Raw genomic sequence first — 23603 nt, 5'->3', positions numbered from 1 at the left:
TTAGTTTTACAACCTTGAATTACCTTCTGCTTCTCCTCTCTCTCTTTCGTTTACATAAAAAAAAAATTGCCAGAATCTTCCTGTGTTCTGCTAAACTGTAACAAAAAAGATTTACGCTTGTTTCCTTCCTGTCCTGTAACTAGTCTAGTCAAGATACAGATTTGCTATATCCAGCTTTTGAGCCCCCCCCCCCCCAAGCCTGAGTTTTAGGGAAGCCTTATCAGTGGGAGTGGTATGCACTACCTAACCTGTCTACCACATAAGGAGTGTTTTCTGGCCCAGAAATTGTAGTTATTGGCCATTTGGGCAGCTTTTCCATCTCTCTCAACTTCCTGATTTAAAAGCCCGCATTTGTACTTGTTTCTTCCCCTTCCTATAACTAGTCTAGTCCAGTCGCAGATTTGCTGCATCCAGGACAGTTTTTAAGCTCCTGAGCCGTGCAAGCCTTTCTGTGTTAGTGGGAAGCCTTTTAGCTTATCAGTGGGAGTGGTAAGCACTAGGTAACCTATCTACCACATATGGAGTGGTTCTGGCCCAGAAATTGTAGTTATTGGCCGTTTGGGCAGTTTTTCCATCTCTCAACTTTCTGATTTAAAAGCCCGTATTTGCACTTGTTTCTTTCCTGTAATTAGTGTAGTTCCGATATAGATTCTTAGTTTTAACACTTGAATTTGTTTATTCTGGCTATTCAGTCCTTGTTCAGAACTTGTAAGCACTAAGTAAGCTACAAAGTGCTCCAGCACTCATTATCTAGAGGAAAACAGTTTTTGTACTCACTTTCCTCACTTGTCTAGAGGAAAATAGTTTTTTATTCAGGCATCTCCAAGGTTCAGTTCCCAGTGTTCTCTCCTGTCTATGTGATGAATCGGGGCATTTTGTGGCAATGTAGAAATTGCCTCATGTACACAAGTAGCCCTCTCTTCCTACCACCCAACACTACTACCTGTGAAAGATGCACTTATTTAGGCAAACTGATGGTCAAGCTCTCTCCTACCAAGATTGAACTTGACAGTCAAGAGAAGAAGGTAAACACTTGCACGACTCTCATCACATAGTCCCACTAAACTTACACCACCAAAATCCACACATAGAAACGCAAAAACATCCGCGGAGGGTCTCAATAATAATCTGCTTATGCAACATAGACCTCCAAAGCAGAAATGCAAGCAACCTACAACCCCCCCCCCAACACAACCCAAATGACACACAGCCCACAAACTCAGTGTGCCACTCAACCACAGCTCATAAGGCAAAACAACTTACCCAATACACTAGTCATAGGTGACTCTATAGTCAGGCACAATGATGTCCCATTCACCAGGCTAAACAAGGAGAAGTTTACTGTCAGCTTGTCTGTCTGTTGCCAGGATCTGCCACATAACCCACGCACTCAGGTCACTCCACTACAAGTACAAATATAACTCTGTCCTTGTCCATGTTGGTGTGAATGACCTGAGATGTACCTCTCTGTACTGCATGAAGAGACATGGAAGATCACTCCAATCTTGTAGTCTAGGTAGGTATGACCCTAGCCCTGAGTAGCATCCTGCCATCGCCCAGAATGATACCGTAGTACATGAACAAAACGATTGCCTTCAACAATTGGCTAAGTTTCTGGTGTCATTCTAAGGGGATCCAGTATCAGTCTGCCTGGGACTACATGGCTGACAGACCACGATGCTGTGCCAGAGATTGCTTGCACCTGTCACCCCTTGGAATTCCGGATACTGGCTAAGGCTCTTGCCATCCCTATAGTGACTTTTTTAGGCAATGATCAAATGAGAAATTCACCACCTTAACAGGAACAGGCAAGGAAAACCTGAGGTTAATGCTACTCACTGCTAGAAGTCTAAATCTCAAAATGCACTCCCTAAAATGGTCACTTTCTTATCGCAACGCACATTCCGGGATGGTCCAACATTCTAGCGGGCCGGCTAAGTCTGACCATTCTGATGCCTTATGTGAGTGGTTTCTGAATCTGTCAGGAGCGGAACAGATCTTCAGTGAGTGGGGTCAACCTTGCTGCGATCTATTTGCATCTCCTATCACGCAGTTTTTCACTCTGAACCCCCTGCCGGGGGAGTCCCCCAGAGACGCTGTAGTTCATGCTTGGCCTCCTGGTATTCTGTATGCTTACCCTCCAGTACCTCTCATTCCGAGGTTTCTGTAGAAAGTTTGTTGACTGGGGAGCAAAGTGATCCTCATTGCCCCATTCTGGCCATGCCAGGTATGGTTTCCCTTCCTTTGGTCTCACCTTCTGGCTCCACCTTGGATTTTGGATCCCATTCAGGATTTAATTTCACACCCTTCGGAAGTGCCTCATCCGAGTTCTGACAGACTGAAGCTTATGGCTTGGCTGCTCCAGTTCCTGTAATTGCTAGGGCTCCCAGACTATCCTCCTCAGTTAGATCTATTTTAGTAGCTGCTCATACGTCTTCAACCAGGAAGGTTTATCGCAGCAAGTGGAAATGTTTTTCTTTCTGAGCCTCACAGAGGAGTTTAGACACTTTCATGGCCCCTATTTCCACTATTCTTGATTTTCTAGCTGATATTTTCCAGCACGTAGCTAGTTCTTCTACTGTCAAAGTTCAGTTGGCTGCCATTTCTCATTTTCATGTGGGTGAGAATTCTGCCTTCTTAGCATCTTCTAGACTGTGTTATGAAAGGCACCTTTTTGTTATGCCCCCTCCGGTCAAAGATCCTGTTCCGCCGTGGGACCTTACTATGGTTCTCCAAGCTTTGGTCACTCTGCCTTTCGAGCCTGCCACAACTGTAGATCTAAAATTTTTATCGTGGAAAACAGCTTTTCTGGTGGCTATTACCTCTGCTAGAAGGGTTTCAGAATTACAGGCCTCGTCAATCAAACTTCCGTACATGATTTTTTTCATAAAGACAGAGTTTTCCTTTGAACCAGTTCATTCTTTCTTCGTAAGGTGGCATCACCAAGTCAGTATCAATCAGACTATAAATTTGCCTGTGTTTTTTTCCCCAATTTTACAAACAAGAGGGAGTACAAGCTCTGATGAAGCGGTTACCAACCTTGAAAGCACTTACCTTGTGAGATTAAACTTTGTTTTTATTGTCATTTGGAGTTTTTATAATTTTTACTGCCTTGCTGGGACTGAACTTGTGTTTTTTGTGCATTTAATTATTTTCTTGTTATCTGTCCCATATCTTGGTCACTGGTTGTTTGCCTATACACACTCCACATGTTGGATGTTCATAGACAGTTACGATTCTATTTACACAGGACAAAACATTTCCGTAAATCTGATCAATTGTTAGGTTTCCCCAAAAAGGGTTTATAGAAGGAAACAATCTCCAAGGTCAGTGTAGCTAGATGGATTTCTTCATGCATCCTACAAGGTCTATAAGGACAGAGGCACGTCTCCTTCAGGTCAGGTAAAAGCTCATTCCTCTAGGTCCATGGCTACATCTGCAGCTTTCTGGTCTAGAGTGTCTTTGGATGACATTTGCTCTGCAGCTACTTGGTCCTCATCTCATGCATTTATTTCCCATTACAAATTGGATTTGACTTCCAGAAGGAGAGCATCCTTTGGTTCAGCGGTGCTCCAGAATATTCTTCCATGAGGGCCTCCCAGGAGTTTAGTAGCTGGGGACTCTGTCCCACAGGTTGAAGACCAAATGAAGTAAACTACTTCAGATAAAGAAGCTATGTACTCACCATAATGTTCCATCTGAGTAGTTGTACTTCATTTGTCTTCACCTGTCCCTCCTTCATCCGGACCTTGGCGCATGATCAGCCTACGGGCTGCAGTATAGGTCACAAGTTTATTATCAGATCTGGTTCTCAGTGTAAGTTCAGCAAACTCGATCTAGGGATGGAAGGCAGTGGAGGTGTGTTATTGGAAAGGGGAGGAGTCTGGAGCTCGAAGTTGATGCTAGTAATAGTTGCCGGCTCGGATCAGATACGGATCCGTATTCCCACAGGTTGAAGACAATTGAAGTGCAATTACTCAGATGGAATGTCATGGTGTGTACATAACTTCTTTTTTTCTTCTACTAAGAAAAATCACCAAGTAAGTAGTCAGTGCCATCAGATGCCTGTCCTGAAGCTGGAGTGAAATTGCATGAGTAAATTCTTCGTTCTCATCACAAGCTGAGAAGTCATGTTGTGGTTGTAGATTTGTAGACTGATGCCTTGTTATCAGGTATTTATTTGCTTTTGTTACCTGGGTTAGTCTCAATAGGCAAGTGCCCTGTTTTCAGGGGAGAAGGTGGTATTTGTACTGACTAGGGAAAATTTGGCCAGGACTCTGCAAATTCCACTTTTTTTTTTTTTTTCGATTAAGTGCCCATGGGATCTTGTACATGCATCTGACCTCAACAGACTCCGGTAGGGCTTCTGTTTAATGTGTCATCCAAATGATGGTGCACTCAGAAGTGCAGCACTCTTAATACTGCACTGCAGCATTAGTAAGGGAAATTGATTCTGATCGCGAGGGATGGGAATAGAATACAGAAATAGAATCCACAGCCGTCTAATAATTTATTTATTGCATTTTATTTTATTTTACACTCAATTACTGGAAATTCCAACTGGACATCCACCCTTTTTCAGGGAAAGCCCGGGGAGAAAAGCTCTACACTGTACAAACAATGTCACAATATAACAATAAAGTGTTTGAAAAAAATTGATAATATATTGATTGTTTTAGTACAGACAATTTCACAGTATATCAATTTATCAGTGTGTAATAATGTTGATAACATGGTGTGTTACCATTTCTAGAACGTAGAGTTTAACAATCAGGAACTTAAATCTTAACTAAGAAAATAAATATAATGCAAAGGTAAAAGTGACACACAGTGTACACACATACACCCATTAAACAATTTATATTTAAAAATCAAAGTTTGCCAAGAGCTGTAATTGAACCTAAAGTGAGTGTTAGTGTCATTACAGTAGAAGAATTATTAGTTTCTAAGAGAGATGGTTTAGTCAGGAATAGAGCAGGGGCAGAGGCACTTCTTTTGTGAGTCTTTAGCATTTTTTCAATTGAAACAGAGCTGAGGTATTAAAGATTTCATATTGTAGTGCATTCCAGACTTTGCCTGTGTAATTAGAGAATAGTGATTCTCGAGCTAGTTTTTTGGCTGTAATGATCTCAATGAGCGGTTTGTTGTTGGAGCGTAAAGATCTGGCACAAGAATATAGATGAAGTATATTTTGCAGAGCAGGTGTTTTCTCAGCTTGATAGAATATTTTTATGGGCCATGGTTAACTGGTTAAAGAGAAGGAGTTGGGGGAGTTCCAGCCAGTTAGGTTTTTTGAGTGTGATACACTGGTGAGATCCTGATGGGCAATTGGTGGCATATCTGGCAGTTTTGTTGTAACAGAATTCAAGCTTTGCTAATTCTGAGTTTCTTATATTTGTGAATATGGGAGACGCATATAGTAATGTAGAAATCGAATGAGATTGGACTGTAGTAGCTTTAGTGTTATTTGTGAAGTAGTGTTTGTTCCTATACGGTGTTCCAAGTTTATGTACTGTTTTATTGTTTGGGATATGTGGATATCAAATCTCATGTTGTAGTCAATTTTACTCCTAGCAGCTTTGTGTGAGGTGAGGGGGAGATGATTGTATTATTTAATGAAAAAATGTTAAATGAGCTAGTGGGTGCAAATGACATAGTGGGTTAGGAAATCATGAGTTTTTTTTGGGTTCAGAATGAGTTGGGAATTTGCTAGCCAGGTCTCCACTGCTAGGAAAGCTTGTTGTGTTAGTGTTTGAAGCTCCTGTATAGTAGTACCAACACATTTGACTGTCGAAGTGTGTGTGTACTAGATGAGTGTGTCTTGTGGGGTTGAGGTTTGTAGGTTGTTTGAGAATATTGAGAAGAGCAGAGGGCCTAAAACTGAACCTTTTGGGACAGCTAATGTCACAAGAAGAAAGGGTGATGGTGGTTTTTGCCAATGTACTGTTTACTGGTGGCCGGTTAGAAAGTCGTGAAACCAGGCAAGGGTAGATTGGCATAGGTTTATCTCTGAAAATACATTTAGAAGTTTATTATGCGAGACCATATCAAAGGTTTTTGATAGGTCTAGGAAGATAGGGGATACAAAATTGCCATTGTTTCTGTGGAGGTTGACAATATTAGTAAATGTCTTTAGTGCGGTAGTAGTGCTGTGATATGGTCGGAAGCCGTGATAGGTATTGCTTACTAGTTTGTTGTTTTTCAGGTAGTGTGTGATTTGTTTGTGAACGATTCTGTCTAAGATCTTAGACAGTGGTGATAAGATTGCAGTTGGGCAGTAGTTAGAGAGATCAGTTGATGGGCTGGGTCTATATCACTTAATTGAATACATGAATATCAAACACTCACATGAGCGAATATTCACGTACTCAAAGTTTATGAATTTTTTTTTGCCCTTTCCTCACTGTAGTGTGATTTTAGAGTAGGAATATATATTTTGCTTGGGGTGTGGGGGGCACAGCCCCCCACAATACCATTTCTGAGTAAGCGAATGTTCGCTCATGTGAGCTTTCAGTATTCACGTATTCGATGATGCGATATAGACGCGATGGGCCTCCTTTATGAAGTGGTATAATATGAGAGGTTTTCCATATGTTAGGGACTTCATGTTCTACTATGGATCTATTAATAAGAATGGATACTGGGTAGGTAGTACCCTCAGAAATTAATTTTACGAAATCTGCTGGTAAGTTGTCAGCAAATAGTGTGGTGGGCTTAGTTTCTTAAGCAGTTTTTTGATTGTATCAGTTTGTACAGGTTGCAGCGAGAAGGTTTTATTTTTGTTTGGTTAAACAGTAGTTGTGTTGAGAAAAGGAATTTGTTTGTTGGAAAGTGCTAAGATAGGCTCAGTAAAGTATTTATTGAATTGGATAACAATACTGTCTATATTATTGGTAGTAGTTGGGGGGGGGGGTGCTGACTTTGCCTGGTAGGAGTATATTGTGTATTGCTGAATAGAATTTCTATGGATTGTTGCAGTATGTAGTTTGGAATTTGGAGTAATAGTTTTTGTCCTGTTTAATTTGCTTCTTTTATTTCTAAGTTCTCAGTAGTTTTGTAATGCAGATTGGGATGTAGTTGTGTGCCATTTTTTTCTAGGAGTTCTCTTGATTTTAGTAGAGACCTAGTTTCTTTGGTTAGCCATGGTGCAGAGTTTGACTTAACTCTTATAGTTTTGTGTAGGGGCCTAAGTATTATGGATGGTCATGAAGGTGGTATTAAAATACTGTACTACTTACTTCTAGGGAAGTAGTTTATGTGTTGTCCAGTTACATGAGGTTGTCTGGGTTAAGGTGTTTTTTTGTTCTTTATTGGTTGGTAAATTTGTTTTGCTGGGTTAATATGTTGTCTGAGTAGATAGGTTGGGAAATGGTCACTAAGGCTGTCTGGGAGACTGCCAGAATGAGAGGAGAGGGCTGACCTGTTTGTTTATATCCAGTCAAGAGTGGGGTGTTTGTTGGATGGTTTATTAATCCTAGTGGTTGTTTGTATGAATTGGGAAAAGCCATGTAGATGTAGTTTTTTGGGAGTCTGGGAATTGCAGTCTGTCCAGTCTATATTAAAGTCGTCCATGATTATTGTTTCCTGAGACAATGTTTTTGATGATCAGTATAATATATAATGTTAAGTTGTCTATCTCGCCTTCGTTCTTGCTGGTTGGGATCGGAGCCGATTCTCGGCTCCGACTCGGCCATCTTCAATAGCTCGAGAGTTGTTTACTGGCTCGAGGCTACCCCTTATCCATAGTGTCTAACGATAGCTACCCAGATCTCGTTTGCCGCTTCAGCTGCGAGGTGTCGTTTTTTCTGGCTCAGACTTGTATACAATTTTTTGTGTAAATTCTCACTAGAATTGAACTTTTCCAGTATAGCATTATTAGCGATAGTGCTGTTAACTGTGTTAGATTATTGTTTATCTATAGTATCCCCCTTTTTGTAGAACTTGTTTAACTTAGAGAGTTCTCCCCCAACCCTCCCCCCTTTCCTTGGTTAGCTGTTTAAAGGCTTTCCTACTGTTTTTTTTTCTTATAGGCTAGCCATTTAAATTAGACGCTAACCTATTACCTTCTAAAAAAAAACCTTTTTTATATCCTAGGTAGTGCTTTTTGTTCTTGTTGAACTGAATATTGTTCCTTTAAATTCGTTGGTTTCTTTTTCCAGTACAGTATGTCCAAGGAATCTAAGATTTCTGGGTTTAAGAAGTGTGACTCATGCTGTCAGAAAATGTCTGACAGATGGGCACACTTCTTGCGTCTATTGTTTAGGCGCTGTGCACCTGCAAAACTCTTGTTCTGTTTGTCATGCCTTTAGTCCAAGAGTCCTGCAGGAGCGTAAGTTGATTCTTAGGGGTCTGTTAAAACCCCAGGATTCACCGGCCAAGAGTTCACAGCCAGTGAAATCCCCTAAATCCACTAAGCTGTCGGCTCCAATTTCAGAGCCAACTTCGGTACAGGATTTTCCTTCTATGTCTGTTCCGGCTGGCACCGACAAGATAATCTCCCTGTTGGCTCCATCAGAGGCTTCAGAGCCGTCGTGGAGCCACAAGAGGCTGAGGTCCCCTTCCTTAAAGTCGGTGCATTCTGTTCCTCTGTCTCCTTTACTTCAAAGCAAGCGTTGTCACTGATCCTCTCACTCCTCTCGATCCTCTAGGCTGTCAGATCATGACGTGGAGGAAGTAGTCAGTTGGTTGCTAAAGTCGCAGGCACTAGCTAAATTGTTGTCCAGCACTCCTCAACAGGTATCGGCTCCGTCCACTTCTCTTGATGTTCCTCCTCCGACTCCAATGAGTTTGAGCCGGAGTTCGTTGGGGTTCGAGTAGTGGAACCATCGGCTCCGGTAACTCTATCTCCTTCAGTTCCGACATCGGCTACGATTCCCCCGATGGTACCGTCCATCGAGGGATCTGGGTGCCGTGGCTCCCTCGTCTGCTCCGAGGGGGCGAGTGGCATCGGACCCTTGTCCGACCCCGTTCTCCCTCTCGGAGCCTCGGCGCAGGTGAGCTCGGCTCCCACATCGGCCTAGGAGCCGTCCCCCTCGGTGCAGAGAAAGATTCCTATTTCTTCGGAACCGGAGCTTTCTCTGCATCGTGGCAGGGGCGCCTTTGATGTCATGCGGAGTGTGCTGTCCTCTGAGTCAGCTCCACTTTCAGCCCCACCGGCTCCATCCCCTGTAGTGCCTGTGCCAACCTCTGCTCCTCCTCCAGACCCTAAGCGTAGGGAACTGATGCTCCAGGATACCCCATTGGGTGTTTCCTCCTCTTCCGAGGCTTCTCCTAATCACTCAGAGGAGCCCCCACGGAAGAAAAAGTGTAAGAGGAAGCACATTGACTTCCCCGAGTCTGTCACTTCTGATACAGACTTAGATGATTCGGAATGGTCCCCGAGATCCCCCTCTGAAGATGTTTCCTTCTCGGACATACTAGAAATGCTTAAGCAGAGGGGGAACTGGAATCCCCTAGCCCCTACCGAGGATGAGTCTGTATTTCTGGATGCTTTTGGTTCCCGACCTTCCACCTCCTGTGTTTCTCTGCCTTTCGATCCACTTATGGCAGTGGTGGCTCAAAGGGCTTGGTCAGCTCCGGATTCAATGGAACCAACTCAGAGGAAACCTGGTAAATTCATTACAGCACCCCAGGATAAGCAATTCCTATCTAAAGATGTTCCTGTTGATGCCATGGTGGTAGCAGCAGCCATCAAAAAAGAGTTAGCGGAGACCTCTTCATCTGTCCATCCCCCTAACAAGTAGTCTAGGACGATGGACAGATACGGGAAGCGAATGTTCACTTCAGCGACCTTTTCTATGAGGTCACTGAACTACTTATGTCATTTTACCCAACTTCAAAGGGATCTCCTTAAAGAGCTTGGAGATACCCTTCAAAATCCAATAGTTGAGGGAGCACAAGCCAAAGCAGCTTCCCAGCTGGCGACGCTTAATTCTGTAGTTAACTCCTCCATGAGGCTCATTGCCTATGCAGCCGATGGGGTGAGTAGAGCCGCAGGTATGGGTTTGTCCCTTAGGAGGCATGCATGGATGCGGCTGTGTAACTTTGCGGAACCCTTTCGAGTGTCCTTCACCTACACCCCCTTTGATGGTTCCTTTCTTTTTGGGCCACAGATGAAAGACACTTTTGACTAGGTGTGAACAAGAAGGCAAGACTCTCTCTGCCATGGGAGTCCATTTTTCCACTCCCTCTAGACCTTACCTCAAAGGTCAGAAGAGTGGCAAGATGTGGTTCCGAAAATCTCAGGGAGCCTTGCCTGACACATGTAGCGATTTTTCCTCCAGGGGCAGAGGGGGAAACAATAACAATAGATGCCTTCCTCATGGCAGAGGGGGTCCGCAGAACCAGGGCAACAGAGAATCTTTCTCTGATAAGCCCTTTCAGCATCCCTGAAAGTTTGCCTGGCTGCTCACCTCTCGAGGCAGTCGGGGGAAGACTTTCACTGTACCCAAAAGCCTGGCAAAGTTTAACGCAAGACAGATGAGTACGGTCCATTATATCCGGAGGTTACAAAATTCCCTTCCATCAACCCCCCCCCTTACCGTCAAAGAAAACCCTTCAAGATGTTCCACCCAATCTGAAGGAGCAAGCAGTAATAGAAGTTTCAAAACTGCTAGAAAAAAAGAGCCATCCAGGAAGTCCCAGCAGACCAGCACGGATCCGGAACTTGCTCAGTCTTCTTTTTGGTACCAAAAAAGACAGGGGACTGTAGACCGATTCTGGATCTCAGCAGACTAAACAGGTCTGTACAAAGAGCAAAGTTTCAGAAGGTCACGCTACAGTCCATTCTACCCTTTCAGGGTCAGGACAATTGGATGTGCTTGATAGATCTTCAGGACGCGTACTACCATATCAAGATGGACAGGTGCTCCAGGAGATATCTTCGCTTCCGGCTGGGAGCCAGTCATTATCAGTTCAGAGCTCTGCCCTTTGGTCTCACCACAGTCCCCAGGGTGTTCAAATGTATGGCAGTGGTCACGGCTCACCTGAGACATCAAGGATTCCAGGTATTTCCGTATCTAGACGACTGGCTCCTCACTGCCACCACCAGGCATCAACTCCTACAAGCAAGGGACTACATAATCACAATCTGCTTTCAGCTGGGCATTGCAATAAATTTCGAAGAATCTGCCTTGTTGCACTGTCAATCTATCACTTACATAGGAGCAGACTTGGGCACAAGGAACATGCTTGCAAGGCTACCACTCGAAAGGGTGTCCGCAATTCATCAGCAAGTACGGATTCTAATGCAAAGCAAAAGGATCCAAGTCTGGTTCGTCCTTCAAACTCTGGGTTCCATGGCAGCAGACTTTCTTCTAATTCCACTAGCGCGCTTTCATATGAGGATTCTTCAGTGGCTTCTGTTCACACAGAGGTCTTTCCAATAGCTACCCATGACTCACATGATCCTGATCACAGATGCATGCAAAAGACATCTTTCTTGGTGGATGTTCTCCCCACTAATTACTTAGGGCAGACCTTTCATACAATCCCCTCCGGTAGCCACAGTGATGACAGACGCCTCCCTGATAGGGTGGGGGGGGGGGCATTATCTGGGCAGGACAGTCCAAGGCACTTGGCAACCTCACGAGTACCATCTGCTCACAAATGTCCTGGAAATGAGAGCTGTGCACCTGGCGTTGCAAGCCCTTCAAGACTCTCTTCCTTCTGGAACAATTGCTATTCAAACGGACAACATGTCACTGGTGTGGTACATCAACAAGCAGGGCGGAACCAGATCCTACCCCCTGTGTCAAGAAGCACCCAGAATTTGGCAGTGGGCGATTTCCTCCCAACATTTTCTGATTGCGACGCACATCCCTGGGAGATCCAACGTCATAGCGGACAGGCTCAGTAGAGCTATCCTTATGCCTTACGAGTGGTCTCTGAATCAGGAAGTTGTGGACCTTATTTTCCTCAAATGGGGACAGCCTTGCTGCGATCTTTTTGCCACCCCCTTCAACAGCAAATGCAGCAACTGCTTCTCCCTTCTTCCGCTTGCAGGTCACATACCCAGAGACGCTGTAGTCCACGATTGGCCTCAGGGATGACTTTATGCTTTTCCTCCATTTCCCCTGATACTGAAACTCATACAGAAAGCAAAGTCATTAGGTTACAAAATGATCCTCATTGCTCCCTACTGGCCTCGACAGGTATGGTTCCCGTTCCTGCACCATTACCTGCTCGATCAACCCTGGACTCTGGACTCGATTCCGGATCATCTGATTCATCAATCAGTCGGGTTGCATCAATCCCTCCAAACTCTCCAGCTCACAGCTTGGTTGCTCCACTTCCAACCTTAGCCAGGCTTCCCAGCATTTCCCCAGCAGTACGTGAGATTATCGTCTCCTCTCACAAATCTACAATCAGGAAAACTTATGCTAGCAAATGGAAATGTTTTTCTTGTTGGGCAGAGGCTAGGAATGTGGATCCCTTTTCAGCCCCAGTCCACGAAATTCTGGAATTCCTAGCACAACTTTTTCACTCCGGGTCTGCTTCCCCTACGATCAGGGTACAATTAGCGGCCATTTCTAACTTTCATGTTGGTTTGTCAAATTCTAACATTGTCTCATAAGCTCTGTAAAGCTTTTTTGAGAGGGACAACTCTTCATAGGCCTCCAATGAGAGATCGCCCTCCTCCTTGGGACCTTAATTTAGTCCTAACTTCCTTAATTCTGCCCCCTTTTGAACCAGCAGTGTCCTGCTCCATTAAATTTCTATCTTGGAAGACACTCTTTCTGGTAGCTATTATTTCAGCCAGACGTGTCTCCGATCTTCAGGCACTATGTGTTCGTACTCCATACTAGGTTTTTCATAAGGACATGGTTGCTCTGAGGACTAATCCTTTGTTTCTTCCTAAAGTCTGCTCAGAAAATAATTTAAACCAATCTATCGATTTTCCTGTGTTTTTCCCTAATCATACTAACAAGGCAGAGTACAAAATACACCAATTAGACGTTCATAGACAATTGCATTTTTACCTGCACAGAACTAAGGAAATAAGGAAGTCGGACCAACTATTCCTTTCTTATGCCTTGGGCAAACAAGGTCTCCCAGTTTCCAAGGTAACCTTGTCTAGATGGTTGTCGCACACTATTACTTTCATTTATCAGTTAAAGAACAAAGAGTTACCTATTAAACTGAAAGCTCATTCTACTAGAGCCTTGGCCACCTCTGTAGCCTTTCAGTCTAGGTTGCCCATGGATTCTATCTGTGCAGCTGCCACATGGGCAAACCCTCATACCTTTATTTCTCATTACAAGTTGGATATGGTCTCCAGGAGCAGAGCTGACTTTGGTTCCACTGTTCTGAAGCATCTGTTCCACTGAGCCAACCAGGATATTGGGTGCTAGGGACGCTGTCCCAACCAGCAAGAACGAAGGCGAGATAGACAACTTAACATAAAGAAGTTATGTACCTACCATAACGTTCCATGTTAGTTGTCTTCATCTTGCCTTCCTTCTTGCGTCCCACCCTCTGTCCCCCTGTCCTAGTGGACCGAGAGGAGTTCCTATTTCACTGCCTGCGTGTTCTCTTGTTTTTCCTCTATTGACTTAGAGAATATAGCAGGTATAGTCAACTAATTATTTTGACTGGTTTATTCTCTTGGTATGTCTGGAGTTAGCTATTTCCAACGAGATCTGGGTAGCTATCGCTAGGCACTATGGGATAAGGGGTAGCCTCGAGCCAGTAAACCGCTCTCGAGCTATTGAAGATGGCCGAGGCGGAGCCGAGGATCGGCTCCGATCCCAACCAGCAAGAAGGAAGGCAAGATGAAGACAACTAACATGGAACATTGTGGTAGGTACATAACTTCTTTTTCTAGTGTTCTGATATTATCTTCTGGTGGGATGTAGATATCTATTATATTCATATGTTTTTGGGGGATTAATGATAATTTAGTGAGTTCTGCATTATCACATTTCAGTGTTTTATCGTCTAAGATTTCTAAGGAAAGGTGGCTTTTAAAGAGTAGAGCCACATCTCCTCCTCTTTTGCCTATCCTATCCTGGCATATGATCTATCCTGGTAGGAGAATCTCATTATTAGTTTGGTTTTAGCTAAGTTTCTGTGATAAGAACAATGTCTGGGGAGTATAATGTGGGTTTGGCATGGAGTTCATGTGTTTTGCTGTTACTGATACATATATTCATTTTTAACAGTAGGATATCAGCTTTGTTTTAGGGGAATGTTTGTTGATTGAGAGCAGTTATTTTGTGAAGTTGAGATGCTGTGACTGGGGTTAGGACCCAGGGTTAGGGTGTATGTCCCCACTACAAGCTCTTTTAACTACGGTTTTTAAGAATTTAATTATATGCTTATTGTAATTCTCAGAGATGGTAGGGATGTTTGGTTGGAGAGAAGGGAGTAGTGTGTGTTGAAAAGCTGTGATGATTATTATAGAGCAAGATATAAAAATGTTGACAGGTTTTGATTTTACTGAGTAGATGTAAGAGGTAGAATGAGATGGGTTAGGTTCTGCTAGGTTGGTGTGATAGTATGTGCTGTGTATTGCTATTACTAGTAGTATTGGCATAGTAGTGTGTAAGCATAGTTGATGCCTAAATTGCAGTGAAGGTTGGTGGAGAGCATTTTTTTTTTTGGTTTTAGGCATATTAGTAAGATGTAAGGAAGTTAGAATAGTTAGTTGTAGTATTAGTAGGACTGGAGAGTTGAGTAAAGATATGCTGTGCTAGTTTGTGAGGTAGTGTGGTTTTGATTGATTGGCATGACTACAGGGAACGGCTAGTTAAGAATAAATCTTGGAAGAGTGGTGGTAGGAATGGGGGTAGGGTAGGGGGGCGGAGTGACCCCGAACATAACGGGTTGGACCAGAAACAGCCAAACAGCTCAGTGTGCAACCTTTGAGAAAAACAAACTGTTCCCAGATGAGTGTAGGAAATTTTCTGCACCAGTCTGTTTCTAGATACAATGTGTTATATTCAGCATTATACCATGACCCCCCATTAATATTCCAAAACGTGCACCCTGATTGGCCAGCGTGCACGTTGCAAATCGACTTATACTAATGGAAAAAGGTCCGGTCGCCCGGACTTTTTCCATTAGTATAAGTCTCTTTTAAAACACTGTCTCACTATGTTAAAAGAGTTTAACATAGTGACACAGGCTTAAAAAAAAGCAACGGAGATCTCCGTTGCTTTTTTTAAAGCTGTCTCCCTATGTTAAACTCCTTTAATATAGCGACACAGTGTGTAAAAAGCAACGGAGATCTTGCTTTCTCCGTTGCTTTTTTTAAACCTGTCTCGCTATGTTAAATGGGTTTAACATAGCGAGACAGCTTTAAAATAAGCAACGGAGATGTCCGTTGCTTATTTTAAACCTGTCTCGCTATGTTAAACCCGTTTAACATAGAGAAACAGTAAAAAGCAACGGAGATCTTGGTTTCTCCATTGCTTTTTTTTCTTTAAACCTGTCTCGCTATGTTAAATGGGTTTAACATAGCGAAACAACTTTAAAATAAGCAACGGATATGTCCGTTGCTTATTTTAAAGCTGTCTCGCTATGTTAAACCCATTTAACATAGCGAAACAGTAAAAAGCAACAGAGATCTTGCTTTCTCCGTTGCTTTTGGCCTCAGCTCTGATGTACTGCGTAGGCATGCGCAGTACATCAGAACTACCGCGGATACCAGACTGCTGTGGAAGGGCAGCAAAGAGGCATTATACAATGCCATTATTTAAGAATAGTAATTATTTATTTTCTTAAATAATGTCATAGTATAATAGCAATAACCCACTTCTGGGTGTGGGTAATGCGGGATTTCCCCACGGTTGTCTTTGTTTGGTCCCTCGGGACCAAACCACGCCAACCGTGGGTAAATCCCGCATTACCCAAACCCAGGTGTGGGTTATTGCTATAATAGATTCTAATTTAGAGGAGCAGCTAAGGAGATGAAAGGCTTTTTGAGTTAGGGATGCTTTTTATTTTGGGCTGCTAATAAAGGAGGTGAGGGTGAGAGCCACTTAGGAAACACTGGCCTCAGCTCTGGTGATTTACAAATTATTTGAATGACAACAGCAAATTTATTTTAGAAGGCAATTACACATACACATTTAATTGGCCACTCTATAAAGGCCACGGTATTGTACAGCTATGGTTTGGAGTTCACTTATATTTTACTTTCAGTGTTCTTAATTTAGAGACTGATAGGTACTCCAGAAGGATCATCCAGCATTCAGGTAAGTGTGTTACCTGTTGAGCCAGTGATTACTGTTATTTCTAAATTTAATTTCACTATTAGTGAAACTGTTGCTAAGTGTACTCTGTCTTTCTCTTGTTTTTGAAGCTGAAAAATGCAAAATTCGTGGTGAACTTGAGTGTGAAGTTGATGAAAACTACTGCAGTACTCTCAGAGGTATGGGTCCCAGCTTGCTCTGTACAAGTTATTTCTACTGTAGATGCCCAATTGAATCTAGTCACAAAGCATGGTTTATATTGTTCTGACTATAACAATCTAATGGTGTAAGTCAGTGCTGAATTTTAGCTATAAGTAATGCTGCAGTAATGGTACATGTTTTTACTTGCTTTTTATCATTAGGTATGTTGAAAGACAAACCAGTGTTCCCTACAAAGGACAGCCGCTGGGTCTCCTTAGAAAAGAAGCCTTTAATTTCAGATAACAAGCATTTGGAAAAAATATTCAAGTCCCATGATCTTTGTTTGCTTCAGCTATCACCTGTTGATCCTTCATCTCGCCAGAAGCTGCCTTTTAAGAAGGGTATGTACAGCTACCATTTGTTATAGTTGTAATACTTCATTTGCAATTTTTCTTTTGAAAGATATCCACAAACTAAACACTTTTTTTCTCATCCAAGAAAACATTTTTGTCTACAAATGATCAGCACATTGCCTCATAAAAGTTAAACCTTAATTAGCAGTTCCTCCTTCCTTAAAGAATTTATAGGCTCATAGGCAAGTAGTAGGCTAGCTGCCATTCTAATCTATTTTTAGCCTAGCCAGTTTCCCTCAAAGGTGAGAATCAAACCTTGTACTTTGTCTGGGAGGTAAAACACTAACCATTATGCTAACCCCCCCCCCAATCAAATCTTCCCATGTTTTACATTTCCCAGTTCATTGCAGACTTTTTGCCCGGCAGAAGCCCATGCAGAAAAGTTTTAGTAGCTCTGTCTTCTTTCCATCCAGGTTATAACAAGAACCCAGGGTTTGTCAAATCTTTGCTGGATCTAGCAGCACAAAAACGACTAAACAAAGATGATGCATCTTTGTTAGTGTTAGCTGTTAAAGTCTCAATTGAACAAGTAGCTTGAGGGTGAATGACATGAAACTTGACTCCTCTGGTTCAAGTCATGTGGGAGGAGTTCCAGTAGCTAAGAAATTCTTGGACTTTGCAAAAGTAGTTTATTCATGTTTTGTAGCTAATGCTATAAATGTAATTTGTAAGTCAGCTTGGGAAATCAATAAAGTTGATCTTGAAAATGTATTAGTTGTCTGCATTGTTTCTCAGAATAAAATAAGCAGTAATTCTGCCTAGTACTCTTACCTCTCAACCTGGAAACATCAAAAATCTGGACAAAGGCCCATGAAAAATAGGTACATATCTGTACGCTGATTAACAAAAATTGCATACATAATTATTTAACCCACCCACTCCAATGGAGTTGTTGGGATACCAACTTTAAAAACGCAAACTGAAGAATAGCCAACCAAACTATGGCCCCCCAGACCCTGTATTAAATGGTGACCATTTTTTTTAATGTGTAGCAATGATGTTCACTGGGAAGGGAGAAGATGAGGAACCTTAGGATTTTGATTTTGGTGACTTGCAGTATGTGAGTTTTGTGGTAAAAATAGGGCATTTACTGGTAGGCAATATTCTAATCTTAGCAAAAGAATATTATAGTTTGCCAAATCATTCTCCATGGCCTACTGATCGGTGGCATAGCTAGAGTTTGTCCCACCCGGGGCTGTCTTTGAGTTTGCTTCCCTTTCCCCCTCACAAAATCATGGTCAAATGGCCCCCATACACAGCCCTCCTCCCTGCAGCCATTCCAATGTCCTATTACTTGGCTATTTTGCCTCATTTACCTTAAGCACTTTAATGTACATACTGCTTTACTTCTATAATTATTTGGATTTCATTTAAAACTTCGTTTACATTTTATGGCACAAACACTAATAGACATCTGCTAAACAAAGCAATACAGTCTCAAAATGAAAACAGACTTAGCATTAAAACTTCTCTGCCCTTGAAACTCACACATATTGAAACAGCATTGAAACCCACATTCAAAGAAAATGCATCTAGCCAGTGGCGGATAAAGATTACCTTTGTGCTGTTTTCAAATCATAGACTCCTTGCACACTAAACATACATGTGTTCTTTGATACACCACACTTGTTAGAGCGAGTTTTAAATTCATTGTTTTGAGCATTTTTCCAGTAAGCAATGAAACAAAATGCATGAACCAATAATGACAAAACTATCTAGTTCAGAACATTTCCATCATAAAAGTCTACTCAGACTTCTACAGTCCACCATTATCAGTAAATATGCACAATCTCTGCGCAAGGAAGTCATCTAAATAATTCCAAATTAAAGAGATCTGTAACTAATGAAGAGGTTGCTGCTACAAACAACTTTATATTTCATTGTTTCATCTACAAGTAAAGTGCCTATTGCCCTTGAGAAGTAAACTGCCTTTGTTACATTAAAAAATGATAAGCTAGTAATATTGCAATAGGGAATTGATGGAAAATTGATAACAGGTTCATAATTACTAGGTATCTTCACCAAAGAGGACATTCTCAGGACTGCTGCATCCACCCCTTTAAAAGTACAGCACAGTACAGTATCAACAATCCATCTACATACTGTGGGAGTAGAACCCCCACAGCCTTTTGCATCAAAAGCAAGTATTCTACCTGTTGTGCTACTAACAACAAACACAAAGATATTTGGCATAAGCAGCACTAAACTTTTCTTCCCCTGAAGAACTATGTAGCACAAGAAATCTGGAAAAAGCCAAAATTTATTGGGGGAGGAAACAAAGGCCCAAACCAGGGACACATTTTAAACATTACTTGTATAATCTCAGAAAAGTTGCTAGAATAAAATGTTTTGTGTTACCATGCATTTCCTGAAAGATAGGAAGACTGAAACTTAAATGGCTGTCATTATTTAGTGAATTCAGTTCTCATTGATTTGCCAGAAAACCAAAAATTTTAAGAGGAACAGACCACAAGTATGAACAGTTGAGAAGTATGGACTTGGCTCCTTTAGTCATATGTGGTGGTGGATGGTATGGGTAGATAATTTAGGCTCTTGCTCCAGTTATACCTAATTGGGTATTTTATTTACACACACACACGCTTAACAGTGCAACCCCCCACCCCCACACACACACACGCTTTAACAGTACAAACCCTTCAGCAGCAACTTAACAGTACAAAATCCTCATAGGTTCATAGATTTTTACTAGGCTAATGACCACAAGGGCCTTTTTAAGCCTAACCATGCATCCCAAATCTCTGACAAGTTCTGATACCCTTGATAAGTGTAAGCATAGGCATCGGAGGGAAGTTATTAAAATATTACTAACTGGTTAAAAAAGTGAAATCAATGCTTATTTATTGTTTAGTGTTTCCCTTATTTACTTACATTACCTGTTGTCCTGTGATCTTAATCTCCATGAGGGGCAGTGAACTGTGCATTCGTTCAAATTAGTGAAAGCAGGCTGATTAACTTAAGACAGTGCTGCTGTTAGGTTCTGATGCCTGAAATGTAGTGCGAGAAGAAATGACTGAATACGTAGGTAACATAGCCCATAGAACACTTGCACAGAGCAGAATAACAAATAGAACTGGTAGTGAGACTGTTTATATATATATATATATATATATATATATATATATATATATAAAGAGATCAGATTTTTAGGAATAGTTCTAGCTGAAGATCCATTATCACTCACCAAGGTGAATAAAAGGGAACATGCAAATGTCTAATGAGCTGGAAATTGCTATTCAGGCTCAGGAAAGGCATTTTTTTGTGCACTAGCTGACCATTCGATTCATTTTCCTTTTATTTTAGCTTTTCTCCATGGTCACAGTGCCCTAGCACCTGTTGGCTCTCTTCTCCAAACTGTACTGAAGTCTGTACAATGTTCATGTTTCCAGATGTCCTTACTTGTCAGCATAAACAAGTGGGGTAAACAGCATACATTTTACCATCTTTTCCAGGACAAAGGAAGTTTTACCACCTGGTACTTTTACCATTTATTTAAGAAATTCTGCAGGTGAATCAGAAGGAATGAGAAAAAAAGTTTTAAAACAGTGATCTCAAATTAAGGATTCTGCATTAAAAATTAGCAACAGCAGCAATCGCATAAAACTTCAGTGACAACACAAGGGCCAAACAATGATCTCAAAGTAAGAAAACGGATACAACAGAGCTTGAATCAAAGTACTGTTACCTGTTAAAAAAGAAACTGATGGACTGAGCACTACTGTTGTGTGTGTGCTGATGTTCTTCGTGTTTCACTATTGCAGTCATTACATTTGGGTTATAGGTTCATACTAGGCTATCTGCCCTGGGGCATTTATAAGCCTAGCTAGAGTGTGTTTGGCTTTCGCCACCCATTTTAAATTAATTTTGCTATGCCCTTTTTCGAGGTTAGTATACTCTGCCTTTGTCTAACAGTGACACAGAAGTGATACCGGGGGTAAACCTACTATCCCCCATCCACTCAAGATTCCTCTTGAAGATAGTCAATGAGGGACTCTGCCTAACCTGGACTGGGATTTTATTCCAGAGTGAAGGGAGCCTCTGGGTTATGAATCTGTCCCTCCAGCATGTCCTATTTATCTCAGTGCTGAGGTTAAAGTCTCTCGAGCGCGTAGCTCGATGGGATTTGGATTTTCTGAGGTGCAGCATGTCCATTAATTCCGGGTTGGACATGGCTTTATACGTCAGGCACAGATCACCTCTGAGCAGGCGGTATGCCACTGAGTAGAGCTGGAGTTTCTTTAACTGGGCAGCATATGACATCTGTTTGAGCCCTTTGATCCTCTTGGTGAGGTACTTTTGGGGTCTTTCCAGTTGCTGCAGGTGTCTGGTAAGGTACATCCCAAAAGGGGCATTGTACTCAATTATGGACCTCCCCTGATCTAGATGTGAATCCCTTCATGATTAGGTGGGCTATATAAAATGTTTTTCTAACCACTTTGGCCATGTGGTTGTCAAATGAGAGATTGCGATCACCTTGGGTCCCCAGGTCCCTAATTACTTCTTCTGTACTTAATGGATTACTATTTGTGTGGTAATTTGTGGGCACTTTGTTTTTGCCTAAGGGGATGACTATACACTTTTTGGCTTTTAGCTTGAGGCCATGGCTCTGGCACCAGTTATCTGTTTGCATGAGGCCCTCTTGGAGGATGCTTGTGTCGGCTGGAGAGTTGATTATAGCGCCCAGTTTGCAGTAATCTGCGAACTTGGTCAGCCACAGTCCTTCTGTGTTGGCCTGTACCTCTGAGAAATATATACCGAACAAGAGAGGTCCCAGGACTGAGCCTTGTGGGACGCCACTTGTAACTGGTTTGGAGTCTGACATGGCTCCAGCAATTCTAACCATGTGGGTTCTGTCCTTGAGCCAGTTTGCGACCCATCTAGTGACATAGGGGTTTATATTTAAGCTGGTGAGCTTATCTATAATGCCCGAGTGGGGTATTGCATCGAAGGCTTTTGCGAGGTCCAGGTAGGCTGTCCTTCCCCTCGTCAATGGCCTTGGTGACCGTTTCAAAGAAATTAACCAGGTTTAAGAGGCAGGATCTGCCCTTAACAAAGCCGAATTGGGTAGGATCCAGTGTCTGTAGGTCCCCAATATCTTTATTTATAAGGTCCATGATGATCCTTTCCATAGCTTTGCAGACCAAGCTAGTCAGGTTTATGGGGCCATAGTTTCCAAGATCCGTTGAGGCACCACTTTTGTGGAGAGAGACCAATGTTGCTGTATGCCACACTTTGGGTACATATCATGTAGTAAGGCTGAGATTGAACAGTAGTTTTATGTTTGGGTTTAGCTGCTCTTGGAGTTCATGTAGGACGCAGCCCGGTACACCGTCTGGTCCCATTGATGCTGTGTTTTTTTGCTTTGGAGAGGGCGGCTCTTACCTGAGCATCTGAGATGTCAGGGGGGCAGCACTCTGCTGGGATAGATATTTGCTCTTTTGGTGGGGAGGGGGAGAAGTTTGCGCTGAACCTGTCAGCTAGGATATTGGCAATGTCTGTGGGTTTGGTGTATTTTTTGTCATTTTGTACTAATTCTGAGCATATCTGGGAATTCCCACCCAGGTTCCTAATATAACTAAAGAAAGCCTTGTGATTATCCTTAGTGTCCTGTGCAATGTTTCTCTCAAAGCTGGCCTTAGACGATTTTATGAGTGCCCGTAGTTTTTTGCTAATACTGATCAGAGATGCCTTCCCTTTTTGGGATTTTGCTCTATCAAGTAGTAGCTTCCTCCTTCTATTGTATAGTTTGTTTATGGCTGGGGTCCGCCAGACAGGACGTCTGCCTTTGGAGGATTGGGTCTTGGTTTTATTTGGGATTGCATGATCCATGCATTCCTGAAGGTGTTCATAGAATGCGTTTGTAAAGGATTCTGCGGTCTGGGCTTATTTTCGACAGGCCCGGGGGCTTTGAAGGATTCCACCTCGGTTTTGAGGAGTGTGAAATTTGCTTTAGAGAAGTTTTTCACTGTGGTTTTCTGGGCAGGGGGTAGGGTCGGGATGTGAATATCCAGTGAGATTAGTTTATGGTCTGATCTTACCAGTAAGTTATACACTTCTGGTCTGGAGCATAGAGTCCCCATGTTGGTGATGATCAGGTCCAGTATGTTTTCCCCTCTTGTGGGAGTGGTAACATAGCATTTGAGTTTATAAATTCTAGGAACCTTTGGGCTAGGGTGTTGGAGCTAGAGTAATGCTCCCAGTCTATGTTTGGGTAGTTGAAGTCACCCAATATAATGGTGTTTGGAGAGACCTTCATATTTTCCAGTGTTCTCAGGAAGGCCGAATGGAGTTCCTTGGTTTGGGAGGGTAGTCTGTAGCAGGCTATAAACTGGAAGGCAGTTTTACCCACTGTTAGCTGCACATGGATAGTCTCTGATGCTTCGTGCTGTGCCACCAACCTAGAGGTGTGGGTATCTTTGACGTATATTGTTACTCCCCCTCCTTTTGTGGTTCGGACCAAGTTTTAGGGCCGAAAAGCATGGTATGAGGTATAACCTGGTAGTGCTGGGGTGCTCTCAGGAGCCTTGAACCAGGTTTCTGTTACTGCACAGATATCGATGTTCTCCATGCTAAGGAGAGTTTCGAGTGCATGCATCTTGAGGTTTAGACTTCTAGCGTTGAGTAGCACTACTCTTAGTTTCTTATCCCTTGTGATACCTATGGATGTGGGTTTGTCTTTTGAGCCTTGCCTAAAAAAGGCACTATGGGGGTAGTAAGAGCCTTTGCCAATATCCAAAAGCCCAGGGGTGATAGGTGCAAGCCGTCCCTAGCGAAGCATTGTGGCTTGCCGAGCATGTCATCCCAGGCTGACAGGCATTGGATCCCCTTTGAATGA

The 23603-nt window shown here is 42.5% G+C and overlaps 1 protein-coding gene across 1 annotated transcript in view; it reads left to right on the top strand.

Moving 5' to 3' along the window:
* Window positions 1-23603, top strand: part of LOC122799218 — a 1108404-nt gene that overhangs the window by 180460 nt on the left and 904341 nt on the right. The window contains exons 5-6 of the mRNA XM_044068137.1: window positions 16307-16375; window positions 16559-16738. Coding sequence (XP_043924072.1) covers window positions 16307-16375; window positions 16559-16738 — 249 coding nt within the window. The remainder of the gene's footprint in view (window positions 1-16306; window positions 16376-16558; window positions 16739-23603) is intronic.

Source organism: Protopterus annectens, chromosome 4.part0 (genome assembly GCF_019279795.1).
Source record: "Protopterus annectens isolate FY-2018-M chromosome 4.part0, PAN1.0, whole genome shotgun sequence".
Lineage (NCBI taxonomy): Eukaryota > Metazoa > Chordata > Ceratodontiformes > Protopteridae > Protopterus > Protopterus annectens.
This window is presented reverse-complemented; position numbering and strand designations above follow the sequence as displayed.